Raw genomic sequence first — 25312 nt, forward strand, 5'->3', positions numbered from 1 at the left:
GAGTTATACAATGGATTATTAGAGCAACCCAGGTTACACAGGGAAATCATGCCTCAGATGATAAAATAGAAAACAAAGCACTGACTCATCTGGAGACCTGGGTTAGATTCCTAGCACCCTGGTGGTGGCTCACAGCCCTCTGTAACTCTAGCCCCAAGGGATCCAATGCCTCTGGATTCCACTGGCACTATGTACATGTAGTATACAGAGGATACCCTTGGAGGCAGAACATCTATGCAAATGCTTGATTTTTTAAAAATCAAGAATATAAAAATAAAATCAAGAATATTAAATAAATATAAATCAAGAATATAAAAACAAGAACAGTTAGTAGAGAATTGAAGGTTCCTTTAGGATAGTGGTTCTCAACCAATAAATAACTTTCTTTATTACAGTTCTTCATGTTGTGATTCTCAACTGTAAAATTATTTTGTTGCTAATTCATAACTTTAATTTTGCTACTGTTATGAATTGTAATGTCTGATAGGTAGCCCACAGTTGAGAATCCCTGCTTTAGGCCATCAGTCAGTTGCCCCATTTGTTCTTTTGTTGTATGTTTTAAGTAACAAATATTTGCTCTCTGGCCAAGTGTAGTATGGAAAAAAAAAATGGCCATGACCATCATCCTGGTCAAGAATGACCACCATTGTGGACACTTGAGTAGCTTGTATGGGAAGTTTGACTCCATATAGTGGTATCTCTTCAGAAACTTGCATCTCTGAATGAGGGTGTTCTGAAGCCTAAAGCTTCTGTTCAGGTTGTTTTCTTAGTGCCTTTGAGTTTGAAGGTAAAGTATACTTCACTGGTGAATCTTTTTTTAAAATTTTTTTTTTAAATTAGTGCCAGAACAGATAAAGCCCAGTGTAAGCCAGCCTCAGCCTGCCAACTCTGATAACGGCACTTCCACAGCAACCAGCACTAATAATAATGCCAAGCGAGCTACAGCCAGCAATCAGCAGCCGCCGCCGCAGCAACAGCAGCAGCAGCAGCAGCAGCAAGAGCAGCAGCAGCAGCCACAAGCCTTGCCTCGGTATCCGCGTGAAGTACCTCCAAGATTTCGCCACCAGGAACACAAACAGCTTCTAAAGAGGGGTCAGCATTTTCCTGTCATAGCAGCAAACTTGGGATCTACTGTTAAGGTGTTAAACAGCCAGTCAGAAAGCAGTGCTGTAACAAATCAACAGCCACAAAATAACGGAGAGGTGCAAAACAGCAAGAGCCAGTCAGGTGAGTAAAGACAGTTCTTACAGAGCTCACTGGCAGTGAAGGAATGTTATAATCTATAGTTTTTGGTGATGCGTTTCATGTAGCAACAGCTGGGCTTTGATTTTAGAATCCTGAGTAGGGAGCTTGAGTGGAGAATCCTTTACTATCAGGTAGATACCTGTCTTACTTAGAAAGCCAATGTGGTGATCGCTTTGGTCTTCTTTCGGGTCCCATACTTTAAGAAGTGTGTAGTTAAAATTGAGCCCTCCCCACTCCTCGTGTTGTTCAGTTACATTTACTCCTCAGCCACCCTACACAAGGGTAACTATCATTATCCCTGACCATCCCTGGTAACTAGTCACTTGCTGCCTGAATGCTCTTATACGTATACCAAGCACTACTCTTTGTCTTAAGATATAGTATGATATTTCACAGCTAGTAAATAGCACATTTTGGATTCAAGTCCATGAATCTGACTCCAGAGCCATGCTCATACACCATGGTGCTCTCTAGCAGTGTATTGGATGTGATAGGAAAGGGGCAGGAAGACATTTCTAAGCTAGGTTTCTAGAGCAGCACATTTTTAGAAGGACATAGATGTACTTCCTCTGCTCCTAAATCACTTACTACCTGTGTGAGACTGATCAAGAAACTAATTCATGAGACCTTCCTTTTTGTTTTTAATTGTTTTGTTTTAAGAGTCTCACCTTGGAACTCTAGCTGGCCTTGAATTCTGAGGAATTCACCTGCCTCAGCCTCTCAAGTGCTGGGATTAAAAGGTTTATGCCCCCATACCCATAAGGGACCTTCTTTCTTAATTTATAATATAGAAGACACCAGGATCCTACCTTTTTTTTTTTCCTTCCCGAGACAGGGTTCTCTGTGTAGTCCTGGCTGTCCTGGAACTCACTCTGTAGACCAGGCTGGCTTTGAACTCAGAAATTCGCCTGCCTCTGCCTCCCAAGTGCTGAGATTAAAGGTGTGCACCACTACCACTGCCTGGCAGGATCCTACCTTAAAAGGATGCTTTGAAGTCTAAATTGTATGAGATATTAAAACAGTTCATCATCGAAGGAAGTCAGGGAAGGAACCTGGAGGCGGCAGCTGATGCTAAGGCCATAGAGGAATGCTGCTTACTTGCTTGCTCCTTATGGCTTGCTCAGCTTTCTTCCTTATAGAACCCAGGACCACTTGCCCAGGGATGGCCCCACTCACAGTAGACTGTGCTCTCTGCCATCAATCACTAATTTAAAAAATGCCCTTTAACTGGATCTTATGGAGGCATTTTCTCAATTGAGGTTCCCTCCTTTCAGATAAATTAGCTTGTGTCAAGTTGACACAAGACTAGCCAGCTCACACTAACATTTACTCAAAGACCTACACTATTTAAAGTGAGTTTAACATTGTACATAGGCCAGGTTATAGGTAATTCAGAAGTTGAATTTCATTTGGGAAGCCAGGTTGGAAAACAGTGTATTGCTTAGCAGCATAAGCAATCTGTTAGTAAACTATTAGTTATCTATCAAATACCTGAATGAATACTTATATTGAGCCAGGTCCAGTAGTATATGATAAACAGACAGTGACGTGATGTAGTATGAAATTTTATGTATGTCTCTTCCATTTGGGAAAAAAACAAAGCTATTTTTAAAATGGAAACAACAGTAGTGCAATAAGAGTCATGTATCTCAAAAATAAGTATGGGACTGGAGAGATGGCTCACTCAGTAAAGTGCCTACTGTGCAGGTATGAGGGCTGAGTTCAGTTGTTTAGCCACCCCTGTTTTAAAAAAAAAAAGCCAAAGAGAGTGATGCATACTTGTCATCTTAGCACTGGGAAGATAAGGTAAGGGAGGGTCCTTGGGACTTGTTGGTAGCCAGTCTAGGCAAAACAAAAAACACACCTAGAACAAAGACACCCAGCATCAGCATCTGTCCTCCTCACACATGTACAGTCATGCACATATACACAAAATGAGTGTGAGTCAGAGGAATCAAGTTTTATATATGTGCATTCCGATGAAAAGTTCTCAGGTGTGAACATAGGTAAAAGCCTCAAAGAAAGTAAAGATCTTCTGCCTGTGTCTAGACGAGCTTAGCAAGCAGGATGTCACATGTATTTGGAGATATTGAATCCTAAAGCTGCCATTATGAAACGGAAACACTCTGAGGAACAAGATTGGTACTTTAGTCTTTATAGGTTTATTTTTTAAACCTTTTAAAAATATGTGTACTTGCGATCTTGCATAAGTATATATGTGTACCATGTGTGCAAGCCTAATGGCCTAAGTTCAGTCTCAAGAACTGAGACCACAGAGTTGTCTGATCTCTGGCACTTAGGTGTACACACACACACACACACACACACACACACACAGTGCACACAGTGCACACAGTGCACACAGTGCACACAATAAAGACACAGAGTTTTAGACTGCTTCTTTGCACTTGACTCTAAAGCCAGGACAGATCCTGCTCTTGCTCAAATAGATTGAATTTGGAGACTCTAGGGGAGATAATACTTAGCCCTGACAGAATACTGTTATGGCCAAATGCTCTGATCTCTTTATCCACATGACACAAGCCATGCAGTGCAGTTAAAAGACTAGAACGGTGACTGTCCTTCCTTTCCAACCCAAGGGCTGAAGCATTCTTAGTTGACTCACTATTGTTTGTTTTTATTCCGATCACACATGCATGCACACGTTCATTATGGCTAAGCCATTTGAAAGTGAGGTGGTGAACCTCATGGCATTTCATGTTCAATGCCCTGAGACTAAGGGTAGTCTTTTCTCCAGCTTTTTTGTTTTTTTAAGATTTGTGTATTTATTACATACACAGTGTTCTGCCTGCATGTTGTAGAGCTCAGTCTGGCCCTCTAGCTCATTTGTAGCTGAGTATGACCTTGATCCTCTTCTCTTCACCTCCTTCCTCAACTACTAGGATTACAGACTCTTATTACCACACCCACATTTGTGAATTACAGTTTATCCAGCAGTCCTTTCAGCACAGGATTGAGTAGGTTTATTGATGTGTATTCTGTCTTTTTCTTGTTGCAGTGGGAGTACTTGGTGTTATTCATAGTTAAACTCTGTTATTTTCATTGTGAGTAGTTTTGTTGTAGATGTAGATGCCCAGTGGTTTTTTTTTTTTCTTATCCCTGCCTTATGGAATTGTCAACACATGCATGCAGAGACACATGCAGTAATCCAAGATAGTGATGCAAACTGGCTGCCCTAGATATGGGGGAAGGATGGTGCTTTTGCTTTATTGTACACAGGGAAGAATAAAGGCGAAGGCTTAGGTCTTAGAAAACAACATGGCTAGATGCCTTGCACTTTTTGAAAAGATCAAGTATTTTCCCAACATTCACATCATATGGCTCGAAACTGCCTGTGACTCCAACTACAGAGAATCCAGTGTCCTTTTCTGGCCTTCAGGAACACACACCACACACAGACATACATGTCATGGGACAGTCACACAAATATATAGATATATGTATAAATAAAAGTAATTTTTTAAAAAAATAGGAAAAATACCAAGTTAAGGAAAATTATTAAAGAGCTTTATGCTTTACCTCACATTTTCTGGAAGGAAGCATCCTAGGGGTATGAGTAGTTGACACTATTTACAATAGTAAAACAGACACATTACACTAGCTGTGATCTTGTTCTTCATGTGGGTGATGAGATAAGTGAAAATGTGTTGGGGAGATGAGTATCATGACAATCATGGGTGTGCATTCATTAATGATGGTAGTGCCTCACATGGACTACATATAGCTCCTTTAGTTAACCGTCTAATTCTTGTAGCAGTCATATGAGGGTAGTCCCTGCTATCTAGATAAGGAAACTAAGGCAGACAAAGAGACAAGGTCTTGCCTTTGGTCTCAGAGACTAGGTGGTATAAAATGTCTCTTGGTTTGTTGTTTATTTTGTTTTGAGACAGACAGGGTCTCTTCACATAGCCTTCGCTGTTCTGGAACTCAGTGTGTAGACCAGGTTGGTCTAAAACCCACAGAAATGCACCTGCCTCTGCCTCCCAAGTGCTGGGATTAAAGGCGTGCACCATCATGCCTGACCTTTCATGTAATTTTCACCTGCTGACAGCAGTTACTAAATGCTTTTCTTAGGTAGTTAATGGTTAATTGAACAACCAAGTTTAGTAAAAGCTTACTCTCACCCTTCTTTTGTTGGATATGGTAGCACGTGGTTGTAATTATAATCTCAATATTCCTGTGGCTAGTGCTTAAAGATTGTTCACAAATTCAAAACCAGCCTGAGCTACACAGAGAGACGCTATCTCAAAAATCAGAGGACCAGGGATACAGTGCAGTGTTAAAATAGTTGCCAAGCATGTAAATCCCTAGCACTCCCACCCCCCCAGATGAAAATAACGTGACCTCATTTCCCAGGTTCTTGTCCTCTAGCATCTATAAAGGATTCAAGCTTGAGGCCTGTTATTGCTGATGTGTCAGTCCTTTTTTCTTTTTCTTTTTTTAGCTACTTTGGTGTATAGAGGACTGTAATTATTTTGTGTATCTTGTATGTTCTGTTGCTGTGATGAAACACTGTGACCAAAATGCAGCTTTGGCAGGAAAGGCTTACAGTTCTACATCACTGTTTATCATCAAAGGAAGTTAGTGTAGGAACTCAAATAGGGCAGGAACCTAGAAGCGGGAGCTTATGCAGAGTCCATGGAGGAGTGCTGCTTAACCACAGAACCCAGGACCATTTGCCCAGGGATGACACCACCCACAGTGGGCTGGGACTCCCCCATCAATCATTAATCAAGAAAATACCCTATAGACTTGCCAACAGCCTGATTGGTTTTGTTTTTTTGGGTTTTTGTTGTTGTTGTTGGGTTTTTTGTTTGTTTGTTTGTTTTATTGGTTTTTGTTTTGGCTTTGGTTTGGTTTTAGTTTTGCTTTTTTTTGAGACGGGGTCTCTCTGTGTAGTCCTGACTATCCTGGAACTTGTTCTATAGACCAGATCGGCCTCAAACTCAGATCTGTCTGTTTCTACTTCCCCATCCACTACCATGTGTAGCTTGGAGACAATTTCTTAATTGAGGTTCCCTCCTCTCATGACTTTAGTTTGTTTGAAGTTAACTTAAAACTGTCCAACACATCTTGCTTCTCACACTCAGTTTCTACAAGTTAACTTCTGCCCCTTGGTTTCTCACATACAAAGGTGTTGTGGTAATTATTTAAATCGGCCACTTGTTTCTCAGCCTGAGGCCTCTTGCGCGCTGCAGCTAGAACCGGCCCGCCAGAAACACTAGCCCTGCCACCTACTAGATGCCAGTGTGAGAGATGGCTCTGCCAATCTTCCACGCTGTCTCTGCAAGACAGGGCAGTGCCCAGACCATTCCACCATCCATGTGGGCCCAGTAAGAGAATGAGACTCTAATTCTCATAGATTAATCAAAGGCTTTATATGTTTGATAGTGATTAATAACAAGATGCTCATATAAAGAGAGTTGTATCCCAATTAGCTAACCTAATTATAAGTTTATAAGTTATTCCCCATGAGTGCTCTCCATACCTGTGTGGTTCTCCATCCTCCTACATCTCTGCCCTCTCTAGCTCCCCCTCTTCCTTTTTTCTCTTCCTCTCCCAACTCCTCTTCCTCTCCTTACTCCTCCCACCTTAGCTCCTCCTACACAAGGGGAGGGCAATACTTGTACTCTGCAATTGTCCCAGGCACTTGGTGCAGGGGTTTGCAGACCTGCTGCTGTGTAGCAGTGAGTGCTGGTCATGGGTTGATATTTTGCCCCTGTGGGTTGCAGTATAGAATTATTTCCTCTAGGAAGACTGACTTTTTGGTTCCTTTTATCATATGGATTTTACGTGAGCAATGGAGAAGACAAATATCATTGACTACTTTTTGGGAGGATGGATGGTTGGACGAACAGGGTTCTACTAATCCATGCTTGCCTCTGAATCAGAAATCTGCCTCCTGAGAGCTTGTATTAACAGTGTGACCAGAACCAGCTACTCACATTGTGATGAAGTAATTAATTGCAAAGGGAGCAGTAGTTGGTGCATTTTGCAGCACTTACTTAAATTATCAACTGAATATGTTTCGGATCGGTCTCTAGTTGCTTTTCTTGCCATTCTTACAGCTCTTCATCATTTACTTCTTAGCATTTGTACTTTGAGAGAAAGTGGTACAAGCAGTAACATTTTTCCATACTAGCAAATCACACTAATAGTGGGACTTTGATTTATTTCTAGACTTTCATCCTGGGAACTATAGTGTAAGCCACCCTTCAATACAGCCTAAATGCAAATGTAGCTAATGTCACAGATGTATTCCTACCCACTAGATCCTTAAATGAGATAGACTGAGAAACAACACTTAGTGATGCTGTCTGTGGGAAAGAATAGAAATAAATAAACACAGATGGTAGTTGGATGGCGGTCTAAGGCTTGGTCATATGATTGGTCCCTTATGGACTTCAGTATCAGCTGATGAATTACTGATCATAATTTGGTGATTTTCAACACCAAATTTTCTCTGTTGTCTCTTACTAAGCATGGCCATGAAAGTAAATTAGAAAATTGTTTAAAATTAATAATGTTCTTCCTTGTGTGTAGTATGGTATTTATACACTAATAAAACAGAAATACAGTACAAGGCTTTGGGATCCTTACAGAATTGTTCTAACCAAAAGGAGTTGTGTGGAAAGCTGTTTCAGGAGTCTGAATCACTTTGGGCTGCTTACACTTACTTACCTTTCTGCATCCCAGTCTGTTTTCTCCCACGTCGAGTCCTAAGCCTGGATTGTCATAATTCATCATTACCACCCAGTCTTCCTCACTCCAGAATTCTTGTATTTGTTGGATGTTGTCCGTTCATATATTTAGCAGGTCTCCCTATGGGACTTTCTGTTCCATGCTGTACTGTAGGGTATTGAACAAAGCAGCAGAATTCTGCCTGTGAAATTACTGAACGTGGAGATTGGTGGCTGAAAGATAATCAGAGCCTCAAAGTCATTCTGCGGAACATCTTGCTAATGTTGAGGAGCTACGTGTATTTGTAACGGATCATCATTTTTCTCAGCCTACATAAAATCATTTTGGAAATTGTTAACACTTATAAATAGATATACTTCTCCTTTATTCTAGATATAAATCATAATACTTCAGGATCCCATTATGAAAATTGCCAGCGGGGACCTGTGTCTTCTACAAGTGACTGTAGCACAAGCTGTAAGAATGCTGTAAACGACTTGTTGGAAAAAGAAGCATGGCCCTCAGCCCCTGGCAGTGATCCTGAGTTGGCTTCAGAATGTATAGATGCTGATTCTGCCTCCAATTCTGAGTCAGAGAGAAACATCACTGTCATGGCTTCAGGGAACACAGGTGGTGAGAAAGATGGCCTTCGGAACAGCACTGGACTCAGTTCTCAAAGCAAATTTGTGGTCGGTAGCAGCAGCAATAATGTGGGCCATGGAAGTAGTACTGGCCCATGGGGCTTTCCTCATGGAGCCATAATAAGCACATGTCAGGTCTCTGTGGATGCTCCTGAAAGCAAACCAGAAAGTAGTAACAATAGAATGAATGCTTGGGGCACTGTAAGTTCTTCATCAAATGGAGGGTTAAATCCAAGCACTTTGAATTCAGCTAGCAACCATGGTGCCTGGCCAGTATTAGAAAACAATGGACTTGCCCTAAAAGGGCCTGTAGGGAGTGGGAGTTCTGGCATCAATATTCAGTGTAGTACCATAGGCCAAATGCCTAACAATCAGAGTATCAACTCTAAAGTCAGTGGCTCTTCTACCCATGGTACCTGGGGTAGCCTTCAGGAAACTTGTGAGCCTGAAGTAAGTGGTACACAGAAGGTTTCATTCAGTGGTCAACCTCAGAATATCACCACTGAAACGACTGGACCAAATAACACTACTAACTTTATGACCTCTAGTTTACCAAACTCCGGTTCAGTACAAAATAATGAACTGCCTACTAGTAATCCAGGGGCCTGGCGTGTGAGCACAATGAATCATCCTCAGATACAGGCTCCGTCAGTTATGAATGGCACTTCCCTTTCTCACCTTAGTAATGGAGAGTCAAAAACTGGAGGCTCCTACGGTACTACATGGGGTGCCTATGGTTCTAATTACTCTGGCGACAAATGTGCAGGCCCTAATGGCCAAGCCAATGGTGACACTGTGAATGCAACTCTAATGCAGCCTGGCATAAATGGGCCTATGGGCACTAACTTTCAAGTTAATACAAATAAAGGGGGCGGTGTATGGGAGCCTGGGACAGTGAATTCCCAGAGTTCACCATGGGGAAGTGGAAATGGTGCAAATTCTGGAGGAAGTCGGAGAGGATGGGGAAGTCCTGCACAGAACACTGGCACTAGTCTATCCAGTGTAGAGTGGAACAAACTGCCTAGCAACCAGCATTCCAATGACAGTGCAAATGGCAATGGTAAGAAGCTTACAAATGGATGGAAATCTACTGAGGAAGATGATCAGGGTTGTGCCACATCTCAGACGAATGAACAAAACAGTGTGTGGGCCAAAGCAGGAGGCACAGTGGAGAGTGATGGTAGTGCAGAGAGCACTGGGCGCCTTGAAGAGAAAGTAACCGGGGAAAGTCAGAGTAGAGATAGAAGAAAAATTGATCAGCACACATTACTCCAAAGCATTGTAAACAGAACTGACTTAGATCCACGTGTCCTATCCAACTCTGGGTGGGGACAGACTCCTATTAAGCAGAATACTGCCTGGGATACAGAGACATCACCAAGAGGGGAAAGAAAGACTGACAATGGAACAGAGGCCTGGGGAAGCTCTGCAACACAGACTTTTAACTCAGGGGCATGTACAGATAAGACTAGCCCTAATAGTAATGATACCTCATCTGTATCAGGGTGGGGTGATCCCAAACCTACTCTGAGGTGGGGAGATTCCAAAGGCTCAAACTGCCAGGGGGGGTGGGAAGATGATTCTGCTGCTACAGGAATGATCAAGAGCAATCAGTGGGGGAATTGCAAAGAAGACAAGTCTGCATGGAATGATTCGCAAAAGAACAAGCAAGGCTGGGGTGATGGACAAAAGTCAAGCCAAGGTTGGTCTGTTTCTGCTAGTGATAACTGGGGAGAATCTTCCAGGAGTAACCATTGGGGTGAGGCTAACAAGAAATCCAGCTCAGGAGGCAGTGACAGTGACAGGTCCATTTCTGGTTGGAACGAACTTGGGAAAACTAGTTCTTTTACTTGGGGAAATAATATAAATCCAAATAACTCATCAGGATGGGATGAATCTTCTAAACCTAGTTCTTCCCAGGGATGGGGAGACCCTCCAAAGTGTAATCAGTCTCTAGGTTGGGGAGATTCATCAAAACCAGTTAGTTCTCCAGATTGGAACAAGCAACAAGACATTGTTGGATCATGGGGAATCCCACCAGCCACCAGCAAGCCTCCTGGTACAGGCTGGCTTGGGGGACCTATTCCTGCTCCAACAAAGGAGGAGGAACCCACAGGCTGGGAGGAGCCATCCCCAGAATCTATACGACGAAAAATGGAGATAGATGATGGAACTTCAGCTTGGGGAGATCCAAGCAAATACAACTACAAAAATGTGAACATGTGGAATAAGAACATCCCGGAAGGCAGCAGCCGCTCAGACCAGCAAGCACAGATGCACCGGCTATTGCCAGCTGCAAGTGCAGTCTCAAGCAAGGAGACCAGCAGTGGCTCTGGTAAGCGTTCCTATGTGGAGTGCAGAGGTATTGTAGAAGCAAGTTTTGTGTTGACACGCTGTCATAAGATTTATGTAGCGCAGCTCTTGGATGTGCACATCGAGGCCTTTCAGCTGTAACCTAGAGGTGATGTTCACATGGCAACAGCTCTGTCTTGAGGAGTGTTGCTCTATTCTGTTAGGAATGTAGTAGAAGGGGTTAAGTGGCAAAGTTACATACTTATTTAGATATTCTTAGTCAAGCCTTAACAATGTGGTTTCACTATTGAAATATAATAAAGACAAGTGCCTGAGTACAATACTCTAGATATTTGGTATTATATTTGACCTTAGGGGATTTTCTAAATGAGGCATGAAGTCAGCATCTCCTCAGATAGCTGGATACAGTGTGTGCATCTGAAGCATCACACCGCTTTCTAGTATACTCTGACTTTTCCTCTCCTGTTCTCAAAGTCTTTTCTCTGTAAATTGATAGGGCAACATTACCTAAATGTGGTAGGCCTACATTGCATTTGTTAATGGGAGTTTTATTGAGTAATGCTCCATTGGTTAGAGAGCCGGTAATGTTTGCACGAATTATTTTAGTGCGTAATTGTGTGGGGCTTTTGTTTTGAAATATAAGCCTAGTCTATTGATTTATGTTTAACTCTTAGGGAAAGTGTAGACCTTTTTTCCAGTGTGTATAAGGTAGTCTGGCTGCATACCTGATGGTAGTCATATAGTCAGTTGTTCTACACTGCAGTGCTGTGGGAAGAGTGTCTTTTCAGGAAAGTGTAATTAGTGTAACTTTACACCACTCAGTTCTCAAGCTTTGGTTCAGAAGAACCTAACATTTTTAGGAGGATGATTTGCTATAATTAAATTATTAAAAAGAGTGCCCTAACACCAAAAAGGCAGTTTTGAAAGAAAGGGTTAAAATGTTATACAATTATATTAATGCAGAATAATTTGTACTCTTCACAAAATATGTCTCTTGCTTGTCACAGCATCATTCAGTGTGTGATGTGAAATTCTTCATCTCGTTTTCCAAGTCCTCTTCCTTGTCCTTTATTTGAGGTGCTTCCTAATATCTATGCTGATGACTTCTTTTCCCATACTTTCTAAAGGCTGGGGTGAACCTTGGGCAGAGCCTTCTACTCCAGCCACGACTGTGGATAATGGTACTTCAGCCTGGGGCAAGCCCATAGACAGTGGTCCCAGCTGGGGAGAACCCATTACTGCAGCATCCAGTGCATCCACGTGGGGCTCCAGCTCTGTTGGTCCGCAATCATTAAGCAAATCTGGTAAGTCATCTGTGATCTTTAGCAGCCGTTTTGTAGTGGTGCTGCTGATAAACTCATGAGCTACATTTAAATGATGGGCTAGTGCTCCTAAATTGTCACTACTAATTATTTCTCAAAAGTAACCACTAATGATTTACATATCCTCTACCAAATCTAAATTCTTTCTCTTGTTGGATTATTTAAAACTGAATTTAGCAGCTTTCATGTCATTTAGCTTGAGAGATTAGATAGTATAATGAGAGACACGTGTCCAGTCCATCAAATCTTACATGGGAAGGACCCTGGAATGCACAGGAATATTGTTCCTCTACCCTGTTGGGCTCAGGACGCGTTGTAGGAGCCCCAAGGACTGTGTATAGAGATAGACGTTTGTTCTATTGTGGCCTCAGTACCCTTTGAACAGCCTTGTAGAGAATATTGTATAGAAAATTATCTTTTCTGTCTCATTTGCCCTCTGTCCTTTGTATCATTTTAAAGACCAAATAGATATGCATAAGAAACCACTATTGCAGGGCTGGAGAGATGGCTCAGCAGTTAAGAGCACTGACTGTTCTTCCTGAGTCAGGTCCTGAGTTCAATTCCCAGCAACTACATGGTGGCTCACAACCATCTGTAATGTAATGGAATCTGATGCCCTCTTCTGGTGTGTCTGAAGAGAACAATGGTGTACTCATATACATAAAATAAATAAATAAATCTAAAGGAAAAAAAGAAAGAAAAGAAACCACTATTGCCCATGATTAGAAACCCTAAGATCTGTGAAGACATGGAAACTTTCATTGGATGTTTTAATAAAAATAATTTCTTTCCAGTGACTTTCTTTTTTTTTTTTTTAAAAGATTTATTTATTTATTATATGTACACTGTAACTAGTTGTTTTCAGACACACCAGAAGAGGGCATCAGCTCCCATTGCAGATGGTTATGAGCCACCATGTGGTTGCTGGGAACTGAACTCAGAACCTCTGGAAGAGCAGTCAGTGCTCTTAACCACTGAGCCATCTCTCCAGCCCCTCCAGTGACTTTCAATGTCATCAAAATACACCTTTTCTGTTCCATGTATTTGAGAAGTAAAAGTGTGCTTGGTTTAGCTCGCATGTCTCTGTACTTTGAAACATGCTTGACCTTTTGGAGAATTCTTTCCTTAAATTCTGTTTGTCTTTGTATTATAAATCTACAAATCAGGGCCCAAATCTATGCAAGATGGCTGGTGTGGTGATGATATGCCATTGCCTGGAAGTCGCCCCACTGGCTGGGAAGAGGAAGAGGATGTAGAGATTGGAATGTGGAACAGTAACTCATCTCAAGAGCTTAACTCATCTTTAAATTGGCCTCCATATACCAAGAAAATGTCATCAAAGGTAAACATTTCAAGAGCTGTGCTCTTGAAACTTTAAATTTCAAAGGTAGTTTACCCACAGAAAATTAATCTATCTGCCCATTTATGGCAGTCAGTACAGTCCAGGCAGCCCCCAACTTAGGTGTATAGCCTCTTGAATGGGCAGCTACCTAGAAAAACATAAGACCATGGGAACTTCCTTTCTCCCCACTGCTACAGCTCGGGATTTCTCTCCTCCTCAGCTCCACCAGTACTGCCTGGGGCAGCCAGCCCCACGTGGTACCAGCAGTGGTGAGGATGAAGAGAAGGGCAAATCCATGTTGACTCTCCATTTCACTGCCAGTTCATCTCCATCTCCATTAACTTCCTTACCGGAGTCCCAGCCTTCCCCTTACCCAGAGTCACCATTCTGTTTATTCACTAACCATCATTGTCCCTCTCTCATCCCCAAGGTCCTGTGATGAAATCCCTAGGAAGAATTTCCATACCTGGCTTTACATGAGAAATGGGTTGCATTTGTTCAAAACATTGTCTGCTAATCCTAAGGTCTTCTCAAGTTTTGGAAATTGCACCAGCTCAACAAATATGTCTGATGTTGAGCCAGGTTTAGGAACCACTGGGTCCTGGGAAGTAGTAGTATTGGGGACTGGGGACTGGTGGTATATTCTCCTGGGGACATCTCTCAAAATAGGTGCCCAGTCTTACAAGTGACTCTAAAATGTCCTCATCACCCTATTTGAGAGTGATTATCTTTTGAAGACCTTGAAAAGTGGGTACCTGGCCTAACTCAAGGCCAAGGTTGGTCTGTTTTAATCCTGGGATTCAAAGTCTAGGACCTGCCATTTTTATTTTATAATTTTTTCATTTGGCTGGATTTGCCTATTGATGCCTGGCCATGTAGCTTATGACATGCTTGTACATGTTTTACATGAATCATTTGATCCTCATAAACTTCTGAGATAGGATACTGAGGAGGAACTTGAGACTGGAAAAGGTGGTGATTGGCCCAAAGTTGCATAAATAGTAAGTGACAGAGCAAGGACTCAGCTTAGGTCTTGCGATTCAACACCTTGTTCTTCCCACTGGACCATGCTGTTTTGTGACTTTGTCTTTCCTTACAGGGTCTGAGTGGCAAAAAAAGGAGAAGGGAAAGGGTGTGTAGCCTTTTTACTCTTTCTCCTTTGTTTCTACTAGTAAAAATCTTTAGAGAGCAACTGCAAACTCTTATTTAGCTTCTGCTGTGTGCCAGGTACTGTGCTTGGTGCTGGGGTTTGAATACACTGAAGAGCAGCCCCTTCAGGGGCTCCTAGTCTCTGGTGGGGCATCAGGCAAGCACACGTGTGCTGGGATGTAGAAGACACCTGGGGTGGCTGAGAGAACGGAAAGATTTCTAAAAAATGACAAAGAAAGCTGGCTCTGTAGTTAGAGGAAGGATAAATAGGAACTTTATTGTTGACAAAATCTGGAGCCAGTGAAATTTACAAGAAGGCAACTTCAATGGCTTAAAGAAAACTTACTCAAAAAGAGATATCTAATACTGGTGTGAAATACCAGTTGGAGTAGAGAAAAACCAGAGGTAGGGATCTCAAGGAGCCGCTACATCATCCCAGGTGGGAAGGAAAAACAGTTAGAAATGCATTTGAGAATAGAAAGGGCAGAGATTGGCAGTTGTTCAGACCATGGGAGGAAGTGGAAAGGGGAAACAGGAATCAGAGGCGCCTTCAGATTCTTTGGAGAGGGTTAAGTGCTTGCTTTAGAGATCTGCCTTTGTGGGGAGTTAAGCTGTGCTGTTTCACAGTCAGAAGGAACAGATAATAGCATTGGGAAAGGACATTAATACACTGAGATGGTCCTATGGTCATTACATCAGTGTGAGGCCTAGGTCTCTGTGGCTTCCAGCCTCGCTCTGTGACTGCTGCCAGTTCTCAATGTGCTATCTGTACTGCTCAGCCCAACACAGCAGCCCAACTGCTGCTCAGGATATTGTTTTCTTAGTAACACAAATGGAAACCTTTAAAGACATTATCATGTGGAAATATTTAGTGGATGGGAGAGATATTGGTTTTTTAGTAAAGTGTTCCTTCATATCATGATTAAATTATGGACTAAATTGGTTTGTTAGGACAAAGCTGAGAATCTGTATACTAATTTTTACTTTGGTATGAGAATTCCAAAAACCTAAATGGTGATACATGTCAGGGAGCACAGACCATCTGTGAGGCCGGAATGTCCCATGGTCCTCCATTGCTTTTGTCTTTTCCTTCTGACTGCCTGCCTTTAGAGATCTCTGTACATTACAGCTATACCAGAGGCCTGGAGCAAAGGAAGTTGAAAATCAAATGAGAGCTTACTTATTTAATTGTTAACACCTCTAAATAAGAGTTGATTGAAGGAGAAAATATTGGCTAAAAATGAGAGTTGGGAATTGTCTTGAAGTTTTACTAGTCCATCACGATGTCCAGATAATTAGAGACGGCCATGGCATCTTCTCTACTCTTTTATTTACAAAGGGAATGATGAAAGGCGGAAACAAACAAGAGGACGCATGGATAAACCCCTTCGTTAAACAGTTTTCAAATATCAGTTTTTCGGTAAGTATATATTCTTAGCAGCCAATAATACCCTTTTTAGTAGTGGTTCATAGTATATCCCAGTTTTATTTTATTTTATTAAAAATTATTTCTCGGGCTGAAGAGATGGCTGAGCAGTTAAGAGCACTGACTGCTCTTCCAGAGGTCCTGAGTTTAATTCCCAGCAACCACATGGTGCCTCACAACCATCTGTAATGAGATTTGATTCCCTCTTCTGATGTGTCTGACGACAGCTACAGTGTATTTACATAAAACAAATAATATGTCTTTAAAAAATTATTTCTCATCTTTAAAATATGAGTTGATTAAGAGTAAAATTAGCCAACAAGACTTAATTCTTAAATTTTATAAATTTTGAGCACATCTTAAAAATACATTAAAATATAATAATATTTTTAAAAATAGGGCTGGAGAGTCAGTTCCAGGGTTGAAAGGACTTGCTCCTCTTCAGAGGAGCAGGATCCGCCCTGTACTTGTGGGTGTTCACACCTACGTGACTCTAGCTCCAGGGTGTTTGAAGTCTGTCCTGCATGCCTCTTCATGAACTTGCACATTTGCGCCAAGCACACAGGAATACAGACACACTTAAAAAGGAGAAACTTCATGATCTGCTTGCATTTTAGATGAGGAAATAAAGAAAGTTCTTCACTTTTTGTTTTGCTTGGTAAAGTCTGCTAACACATTGCTTTTTCCTACCTCAGAGAGACTCACCAGAAGAAAATGTACAGAGCAATAAGATGGATCTTTCTGGAGGTGAGAGAAAAGCCAGTCATTCTGATCTGTATTTATGTCACTGATAAACAGTCCTGCTTGTGTCCTGCACTGTCTGAAGGAGCCTCACTCAGTGGAAGAGAGCAGCTCCGGCTCCTCACACAGACACCTTGGTGCTGCACTGTGTGAGCACAACCCAGTAAAGTGAGTTGTGACGTCCCTTTCAGGGACATGTCACTGCACATCTCAGGTGGTGCTGGTGTCCATCTGTGGACTCAAAGCCCTATCAAGAGGGCATTATTGAGGTGCAGGATGTAGTCATCTGGATCAGAGGACTGCATAATAAAGACTTTGGTAAATGACAAACTTCTCAAACCATAGAAATGCCAGGCAGTCTCTTGGCTGGGGCAGGAAGTCTGAGAGTGATGAAGGAGGTCAGGGCTGGAGTAGGTGGTGCAGCCTGGCCAAAGTGACAGTGCCAGATAACCAGGCGGGGGCTGATGAAAAACCCTCCCCAGATCATCAATAATCTCAAAACAATACCCCTTTTTTTTTTTTCAGTTCTTTCCCAAAGAGATACGTGAGGAGCTGACCAGAGTTCTGTCCATCAGTGAGGCATGAGGAAGTGTTTAGCCCTCTTTAAAAGCCAGCTCTCCTCACCTCACTGTCCTAGGACAATCTTCTGATTGTTTTTTTATGAGGAAGATAGAATGCAGTCCCCATCGTGTCACTGAGGAAATGACCCTCAGTGCAGCCAGTTTCTTACCTAAAGACTAAATGAGAGTTAACTTTTGAATAAAGCAAAGTGGGAAAGAGAAAGAAAATGATTGACCCATAGAAATGAATACAAATTTAACATCCAGTTGAAACGAGATACACTGCAGGTGATTTCAGGTAGGACCAGAAGCATTTCAAATGCTGAATTTTTGGATTTTGATAGTATTTACACGAAGTACCAGTTGAACATCTAGAATCTAAAAACCTATACTTTGAGCAACATCCACACAGAAACTCTTATATTCAAGGCAGACAGACACCTTGGACTCTTTCCTTGTCTTGCTATGATTACAGCACTGTTAGTGATGACCAGCTACTTACATGTCTCTTCATTCTAAATTCACTTCTTTGGACTGCTCTATGTAGACCTATGTAGATCTATTACCTGCTTTAGTTTGCCACTCAGCACAGAAGATGCAGAACTTATGTAAAGGAAATGGAGTTTTTACATATTCTTGTTAAAGCAGAAATTGTTTCATTTTGGAAAGTGAACATTTTTTTTTTAAACGAAATAAATTGGTTCTCTTCCTACTGGTGATAATCTTTTGCATTTATTAGGAATGTTACAAGACAAGAGGATGGAGATTGATAAACATAGCCTGAATATTGGTGATTACAATCGAACGGTCGGGAAAGGCCCTGGGTCTCGGCCTCAGATTTCCAAAGAGTCTTCCATGGAGCGCAATCCTTACTTTGATAAGGTACAATCTTTCCTTCTTTTTCTTTCTTTCTCTCTTTCTTTCTCTTTTTTAATCTGAGAATAATCAATCATACCCTTAATAGTATAATATTTAGGGAAAATGTATATAATATAAAAAGTATGATCAAGTGACTTTCCTATTAATGAAGTTTTAGTTTATTGTTTTATTATATCTCAGTTTAGCATAGACCTTGTGTTTATATTTCCTTCTTAATCCCGTGAAATATGTGTTTGACTCTTTTTATGTGCTCTAGAATTAACACTAATCTGATCTCTTCTGTTTTCTACCTGTTTCCTGTTGGTGCTGGAATGTCATGTGACCTCTCCTCTGTTCCTGCAATGATTTCTCCCTTCTACTTGTTTGCTTGGCTGGTGTTACACATCTTTCTGTCTGTCCAATCAGGATGGCATTGTAGCAGATGAATCCCAAAACATGCAGTTTATGTCCAGTCAAAGCATGAAGCTTCCCCCTTCAAATAGTGCACTACCTAACCAGGCCCTTGGCTCCATAGCAGGGCTGGGTACGCAAAACTTGAATTCTGTTAGACAGGTAAGTTCAGATGTGCATTATAGGCTTTCTCTTGAATGATCTGTCTTAGTAGTAACGTCTCTCTTGTATGTAGTTTAAACAGTAGTATCATCTGGTAATGAGTGTCTTTCACTGAAGAATCACTTTGTTATTTTGTTGTTTGTTCTTTAGAATGGCAATCCCAGTATGTTTGGTGTTGGAAACACAGCAGCACAACCCCGGGGCATGCAGCAGCCTCCAGCACAACCTCTCAGTTCATCTCAGCCTAATCTTCGTGCTCAAGTGCCTCCTCCATTACTCTCCCCTCAGGTGAACAAGCTTCTGGTCTTCTCCTCCACTTTCCTGGGAAGAACCTTGAAGAACTTTGAATATGTTTATGTCTGGGGGCTGGAGCAATGGCTCAGCATTTAGAGCCCTGGCTATTCTTCCAGAGGATCCAGTTTGATTCTCATCCTCATGGCAGCCCCCAGCTATTTGTAACTCTATTCCTAAGGAATCTGATGCCCTCTCCTGGCCTCTTTGGGCATCAGGAATGCATGTGTCACTGACATACATGGAAGCAAAACATCCATTCACATAAAAATAAGTTAAATTTAAAATTTTATGTTTGAGATAACCACTGGGCATTATAATAATTTTTGACATCTTTGGGGTGCTGAAAGAGCTGACTAGCTGTTGTTGCAAGAATGTGAGCGAAAATAAAGAAAATTAATGGTTATTTTAAACTGTACCATTTTCATTGTAGAACATTGTCAGGAGAGCAACAGCAAAGTCAAATGGGTTAGGAGTTATCCTTGTCATTTTTAGTTACTATGAGAAAGAGTATGTGTGAGAACACACTTTCAATGACTAACTCCTCATGAAACAGCCACTACTTTAGCTGCCCTGTTGATAATTAAGTTGCACAGTATATATATTTAGCTAGTCTGGGTATTACAGCAACATTATTAACTTACCATTGTGATCCTAAGGTTCCAGTTTCATTGCTGAAGTATGCACCAAACAACGGTGGCCTGAATCCGCTCTTTGGCCCTCAACAGGTAGCCATGCTGAACCAGCTATCCCAACTAAACCAGCTTTCTCAGATCTCCCAATTACAGGTAAGTACTTACTGTCTGCTTGGTATGCAGTGGGAGTTCTGTATCGGGCACTGCAGTACAGAGGCAGCACAGTTATAGCCTGCATAGAGCTGACAGCATGTCAGAAAAGATGAACCATGAACCTACATGAAGTGCAAGATGTTTTCAGGGGAGATACAGGAAGGAAAGAATGAGTAGGAAAAACAATCCTGTTACAAGTGTGAGCTTGGATGAAGGGGTGTTTTATTGATAGAGTTTAACATATGCAAAGCCCTTGGCTCTAGTCACAGTACTGTACTAGTGTTGTTGTTGTGGTTTTGGGGTTTTTGTTTTTTTTTTTTTATTTTTCCCCATTTCTAGAATCTAGTAGAGATATTCCATGGAAAGGTGTTACTATGTGAGGTGGGACTTGGATATGTTGCATAGTTCTACCAGGTCCATTGACCATAGTTATCCTTAAACGTTCTAATTAGTAACAGCTGAACAATGACAACCCTTTTCTGTCTTCTTTCAGCGATTGTTAGCGCAGCAGCAGAGGGCACAGAGTCAGAGAAGCGTGCCTTCTGCTAACCGACAGCAGCAAGACCAGCAGGTAGATCAGTCCTCTCCACTTGTCTATGAAAGAATTTTATTAAAATATAACCAAGTGTGCTTTTTAGTCATTGTAGCTATAGAACTTTAATTGGTGACCTTCCTCCTGAGAAGGAAGTGAGTTCAGAAGTGAAGAGTATGTCCCTATAAACACCCCCCACACACACACACAATTTTCCTGCATTGTTTTGTTGTTTGAAGGGTCGACCTCTTAGTGTGCAGCAGCAGATGATGCAACAGTCTCGTCAACTTGATCCAAGCCTGCTGGTGAAGCAGCAGACTCCGCCTTCTCAGCAGCCGCTCCATCAGCCAGCCATGAAGTCCTTCCTTGACAATGTCATGCCCCACACTACACCTGAGCTGCAGAAAGGCCCATCGCCAGTAAATGCTTTCAGCAACTTTCCTATAGGTGAGTTCCTGCTTGGCCACTATACACATGTGCCTCCACTGCCTTTGTAGCTCTCCTTCAACACAGCACGGGGCTTAAACGCCACTTATTGGAGAGTAATGTACTTTCTTCTAGATTAAGCGCATCTTCATGTTTCAGGGGTGGTATCACAGTATTTCAGACTGTTCTACCTATTGGAAGGATCAGACTAAAGGACACACTCATTTTTCAGACTCGGACTGTAGAGTGTGCCAGGGCAGGAAGACTCATGACAGCGCTGTGAGGAAGAGAGGTGGTGTGCAGGCACTGCTCTAGAAAATTCTGGGGATAGTCCCATCATGTTGTCACTTGTCTCAGGAGAACAGGTGTGAAGAGAAATTGTCATTTTCTTCACTGTAGAACCAGGCTTTTTATTCTTTGAGGAAATTTAAGGCTTGTGTGTTTTCTCTTTCCCAGGTTCCTGATTATGTTTTGATTCTTGGTTAGCCACACTTCCTTTGTCTTTTATCTCTCCCCAACCTGAACAACAGTTTCCTATAAATGAGTTGTTCCTCATGAGTAGTTGGTTACTACCCCAGTTCTGCTAAAGACTATTAGTTCTCCTAGCATATTTTGGGCTGTAAACAGTACTTGGGGTATGCGTTTCTGCTGGTGATTTTCTGATTGGGAGGTTTCTTATTTGATTCTTTTGATACTACATAATAGACTCTCAGCTAGGACATAAGACCTTGGAATGGTTAGCAGAAGCATTTCCATGTCAGCTATAACTGCTACACAGTCCAGAAGCCACTGATGAGCTGTGCTCCTGGCGGCCTGTCCCTTCTGCTTCATTCACACAGACATCATAGCCTGTGAGGAAAACTTGGCCCCGTCTTCATTTCACAAAGAAAGTTTTATTTGGACAGAGCTATGTTTGTTTTAACATTATCTGGGGTTACTTTTGCATAGTGATAGAGAGAAGGCTGTATAGCCCATACATTCTCCAGGATACCTTTTGAACCTTTATGCAATATATTTGCAAATTCTTGGTCAAATTCATAGGTTTAAGAGCACAAATTTGATTGCTTTCTGCAAAAATGGAACTTGGAATGACTTTAGAGAATTCATACTACAGATGTAATATCAGAATTTGAAACCACTGAACTTCTAATAAAATGTGCCTTCAGATACTGGAGTCGTTTTCTCAGATGTTACTGTTGGAGCTAGGAGCTGTACTTTTAAATAGCATCCTTTGGCTACTGAGCCATCTGGAAATCTCATCAGTTTGCAGTCAAGGACTGACAATTGAGAGTGATCATATATTATACATGGCATTCTGGGAAAATGGCTAAACTCACAGTGCAGCAACAAACTTTACATGGTCTCCTTAAAACTTTTTTGCTACTATTTTGGGAAGTTTTAAAACAATCTAGCTTGTGTGGAGGAGTAGTTTCCACCTATGACAGCATTAGCCCTTGTGGCTTGGAAACAGAGTACTGTGAGCACTAGAGTAGCTACAGTTCAGGCACCTGTGACCTCACTGCACATTTGCAGGGTTGAGAATAGTAGGAAGAAGATGTTTGGAAGGAAAATACACTGTTTTGTAAGATTTAAATTGTGTTTTCAAGGCTTGAACTCAAACTTGAATGTAAATATGGATATGAACAGTATTAAAGAGCCACAGTCTCGACTAAGGAAGTGGACAACAGTGGACAGCATGTCTGTGAACACGTCGTTGGATCAAAACTCCAGCAAACATGGTATCAGTTATAGTCTTAGACTTGTCTGGAAACAAATGCTGGGTGGGTGTGGAGGAAGACTGCTTAGCAGGTTGTCTGCCACCAAGCTGGACAACCAGAGTTGAGTGTTTAAGACCCACATGATATGAAGACAGAGCCATCTCCCCAACTTGTCCTCTGCCCTTCACATGCACACCACATACACTGTAATTTCAAAAACAAAGCAAGAGCTGAAGAGATGGCTCAGGAGTTAAGAGCACTTACTGCTTTTCCAGAAACTTCCAAGAAGAAAACAAATTGACTTCAATTATGATGTGTTACAGAGACATAGGAGCAATCTGAGGATGTATTAGTTTTTTTTTTAAACATCCCATTTTCTCTCTTTAAATAATGTATTTATCTATTCTTTGACAATATATATTGTCATATAACGTGTGTGTGTTTGTGGGTGGTGTTTTTTTTTTAAACTACCAGCAACAACTATGGAGGCCAGTTTGTGTTGTCTCCTGGCCCTGTGACCTGTCCTTGAGTGTCAATTGAAGAAAATAACTTTCCCTTCCAGCCACAATCAATGCCAATAGCTCCTCATCTGGGAGTGAGACTTTGTGTCCCTGTCCCTTCCTGGATACTGGGATTTTGCCTAGCTTGAATTTACACAGGTCTTGTGCATGCTCTCATGATCTCTGTAAGTTCATATGTGCCTCTGCCCTGTTGTATCTAGAAAATACCATTTCCTGGCTCTTAAAGTCTTTCCATCCCTTCTTCTGCATATATTCTGAGCCTTGAGGTGAAGGATGCAATATAGACATCCTAGAGAGCTGGCTATGCACTCTGGTGTATCTTACTTTTGGAACAATGACCAATCATGGGTTAGTTAATCACTAACTACTGCAGAAAGGTTGAGAAATACACTGATCCATGGAGATACATCACTAGGAGTTGATTTATTTCTGTATCTATTTCCAGAATGATAGTCTCAAGTCCCCATCCACCCAGTACACACAGGGTCTAGCTTTCTAGACCTGCTGTCCTGGTATGCACCTGGCATTAATCCTCTTTATGGTCATTTAGGAGGTATCCAAGTGATTTTATTGACCTTATATTCTATTTTTTAATATTCTCTGAATTTAGCTTGCTCATTGTGGAATTAAATTATACAGCAATTTTCTATTTGATTTTACTATGTAGTCCAGGATGGTTTTGAGCTCACACACAGTCTTCCTACCTTGACCTCCCTGGTACAGGAATTATAGGTCTATACTAACATATCTGGCATCCCACACACACATGTCATAGGTTTGATAATTATCTTTTTAGCAGCTACTTTAATTTCTTTTGGAAATCTCATATTTAGCTGGGATATTACCTATTTGTCGTCAAAAGTTAATGGATTTCCTGTGCCTTCATTGGATGATTCTAGACTCCTAGAATGCACAGATGAACAAGTACTTCTGGGCCCATAGTTGAACTTGTAAACTATAGATGTTCCTGCACACACTTGCCTTAGACGCTCTTTTGTTAGCAGAGGTAAATGTGAACACTCATGATACAGTATAATAAGTACTCCTAAGATGTAGCACATTGAGTTGTGTTAAAAGTCTGAGACAGTGTTCCATAGGAATGCCTGGGTGTGCTGAGTCTCAAGAGGCTGTACGAAGATACTCAACCCTAAAGTCTTAAACTTACCAACTACTCAGCTGTAGGAAGACCTACTAAAAGAGAACAGCTTGATGACATCTACTTCTGAGCCAGAAAGGAGGCAGAAGACAGAGTAGTAGATGTGGAGTAAAGCTTTTAGGCCATAATGAGGTGGGGCTGGAGAGACAATGCACATGGTTAATACCAGCTCTACACTTGATAGAGGCCCTCAGTTTATCTTCCATCACCAGTGTTTGACAACTCACAGCCCCAGGAAATCAGACACTCTCTCTGCCTTCCATGAATGAACACACACACACACCAATTAGTAGAGATAGATCTGGCACTTTGGCAAAGGGTCTGTCATCGTCAGAATGAAGTTATAAGCAGAGAGGCACAGAGAAAAGAAGCAACAGGAATCCTGGAGTCACTGGTTCTTTCCACCCACTCTTTATGTGATGTGTCAAAATCCTTGCTTGCTGTCTGTCAGAGAGTAGAGCGCTCCTTTTCTCATGCATCTTCATATCATGTACCGTTCAGTTGGGCGTTCATTTTCCTGATGAGAAGCTTTGCTATAGAAGTGACTGTGATGATGTAGCTTGCTCATATTTCACCACCGTGTTGTTCTTTGTAGGTGCTATTTCAAGTGGTTTTAGGCTGGAAGAGTCTCCATTTGTTCCCTATGACTTTATGAATAGCAGTACTTCACCAGCCAGTCCTCCAGGTTCAATAGGAGATGGCTGGCCACGTGCCAAATCGCCTAACGGCTCTAGCAGTGTTAACTGGCCACCAGGTAAGATGCTTACAGCCTCTCCGTGTCTGGTCTCAGCCATGGCTTAACCTGGTTCTGTGATCAGAAGTGCTGATGTGATGCAGTGGAGAGGTGAGCTTGAACTTGGGTCATTGACTGCATGCACCAGTTTACTGCTCCAAGCAGTGATGGTGGATGAATCCACCAACTGGTATGAGGAGTCTCTTGAAAACCTCTAGTCGATGATTCTTCTCTGACTATGTCAAAGGACTCATTTGACACTGAGGATCACCAGA

General features: G+C 41.7%; 1 protein-coding gene across 1 annotated transcript in view; it reads left to right on the forward strand.

Moving 5' to 3' along the window:
* Nucleotides 1-25312, forward strand: part of Tnrc6a (trinucleotide repeat containing adaptor 6A) — a 72900-nt gene that overhangs the window by 39721 nt on the left and 7867 nt on the right. Inside the window, exons 5-18 of the mRNA XM_028764136.1 lie at nt 841-1227; nt 8341-10923; nt 12029-12205; nt 13390-13565; nt 14665-14697; nt 16054-16134; nt 16836-16887; nt 18181-18323; nt 19023-19160; nt 19823-19951; nt 20445-20522; nt 20723-20930; nt 22517-22648; nt 24900-25058. Coding sequence (XP_028619969.1) covers nt 841-1227; nt 8341-10923; nt 12029-12205; nt 13390-13565; nt 14665-14697; nt 16054-16134; nt 16836-16887; nt 18181-18323; nt 19023-19160; nt 19823-19951; nt 20445-20522; nt 20723-20930; nt 22517-22648; nt 24900-25058 — 4476 coding nt within the window. The remainder of the gene's footprint in view (nt 1-840; nt 1228-8340; nt 10924-12028; nt 12206-13389; nt 13566-14664; nt 14698-16053; nt 16135-16835; nt 16888-18180; nt 18324-19022; nt 19161-19822; nt 19952-20444; nt 20523-20722; nt 20931-22516; nt 22649-24899; nt 25059-25312) is intronic.

The sequence above is a fragment of the Grammomys surdaster genome, unplaced genomic scaffold (genome assembly GCF_004785775.1).
Source record: "Grammomys surdaster isolate TR1022 unplaced genomic scaffold, NIH_TR_1.0 142, whole genome shotgun sequence".
In the NCBI taxonomy this organism is placed as follows: Eukaryota; Metazoa; Chordata; class Mammalia; order Rodentia; family Muridae; genus Grammomys; species Grammomys surdaster.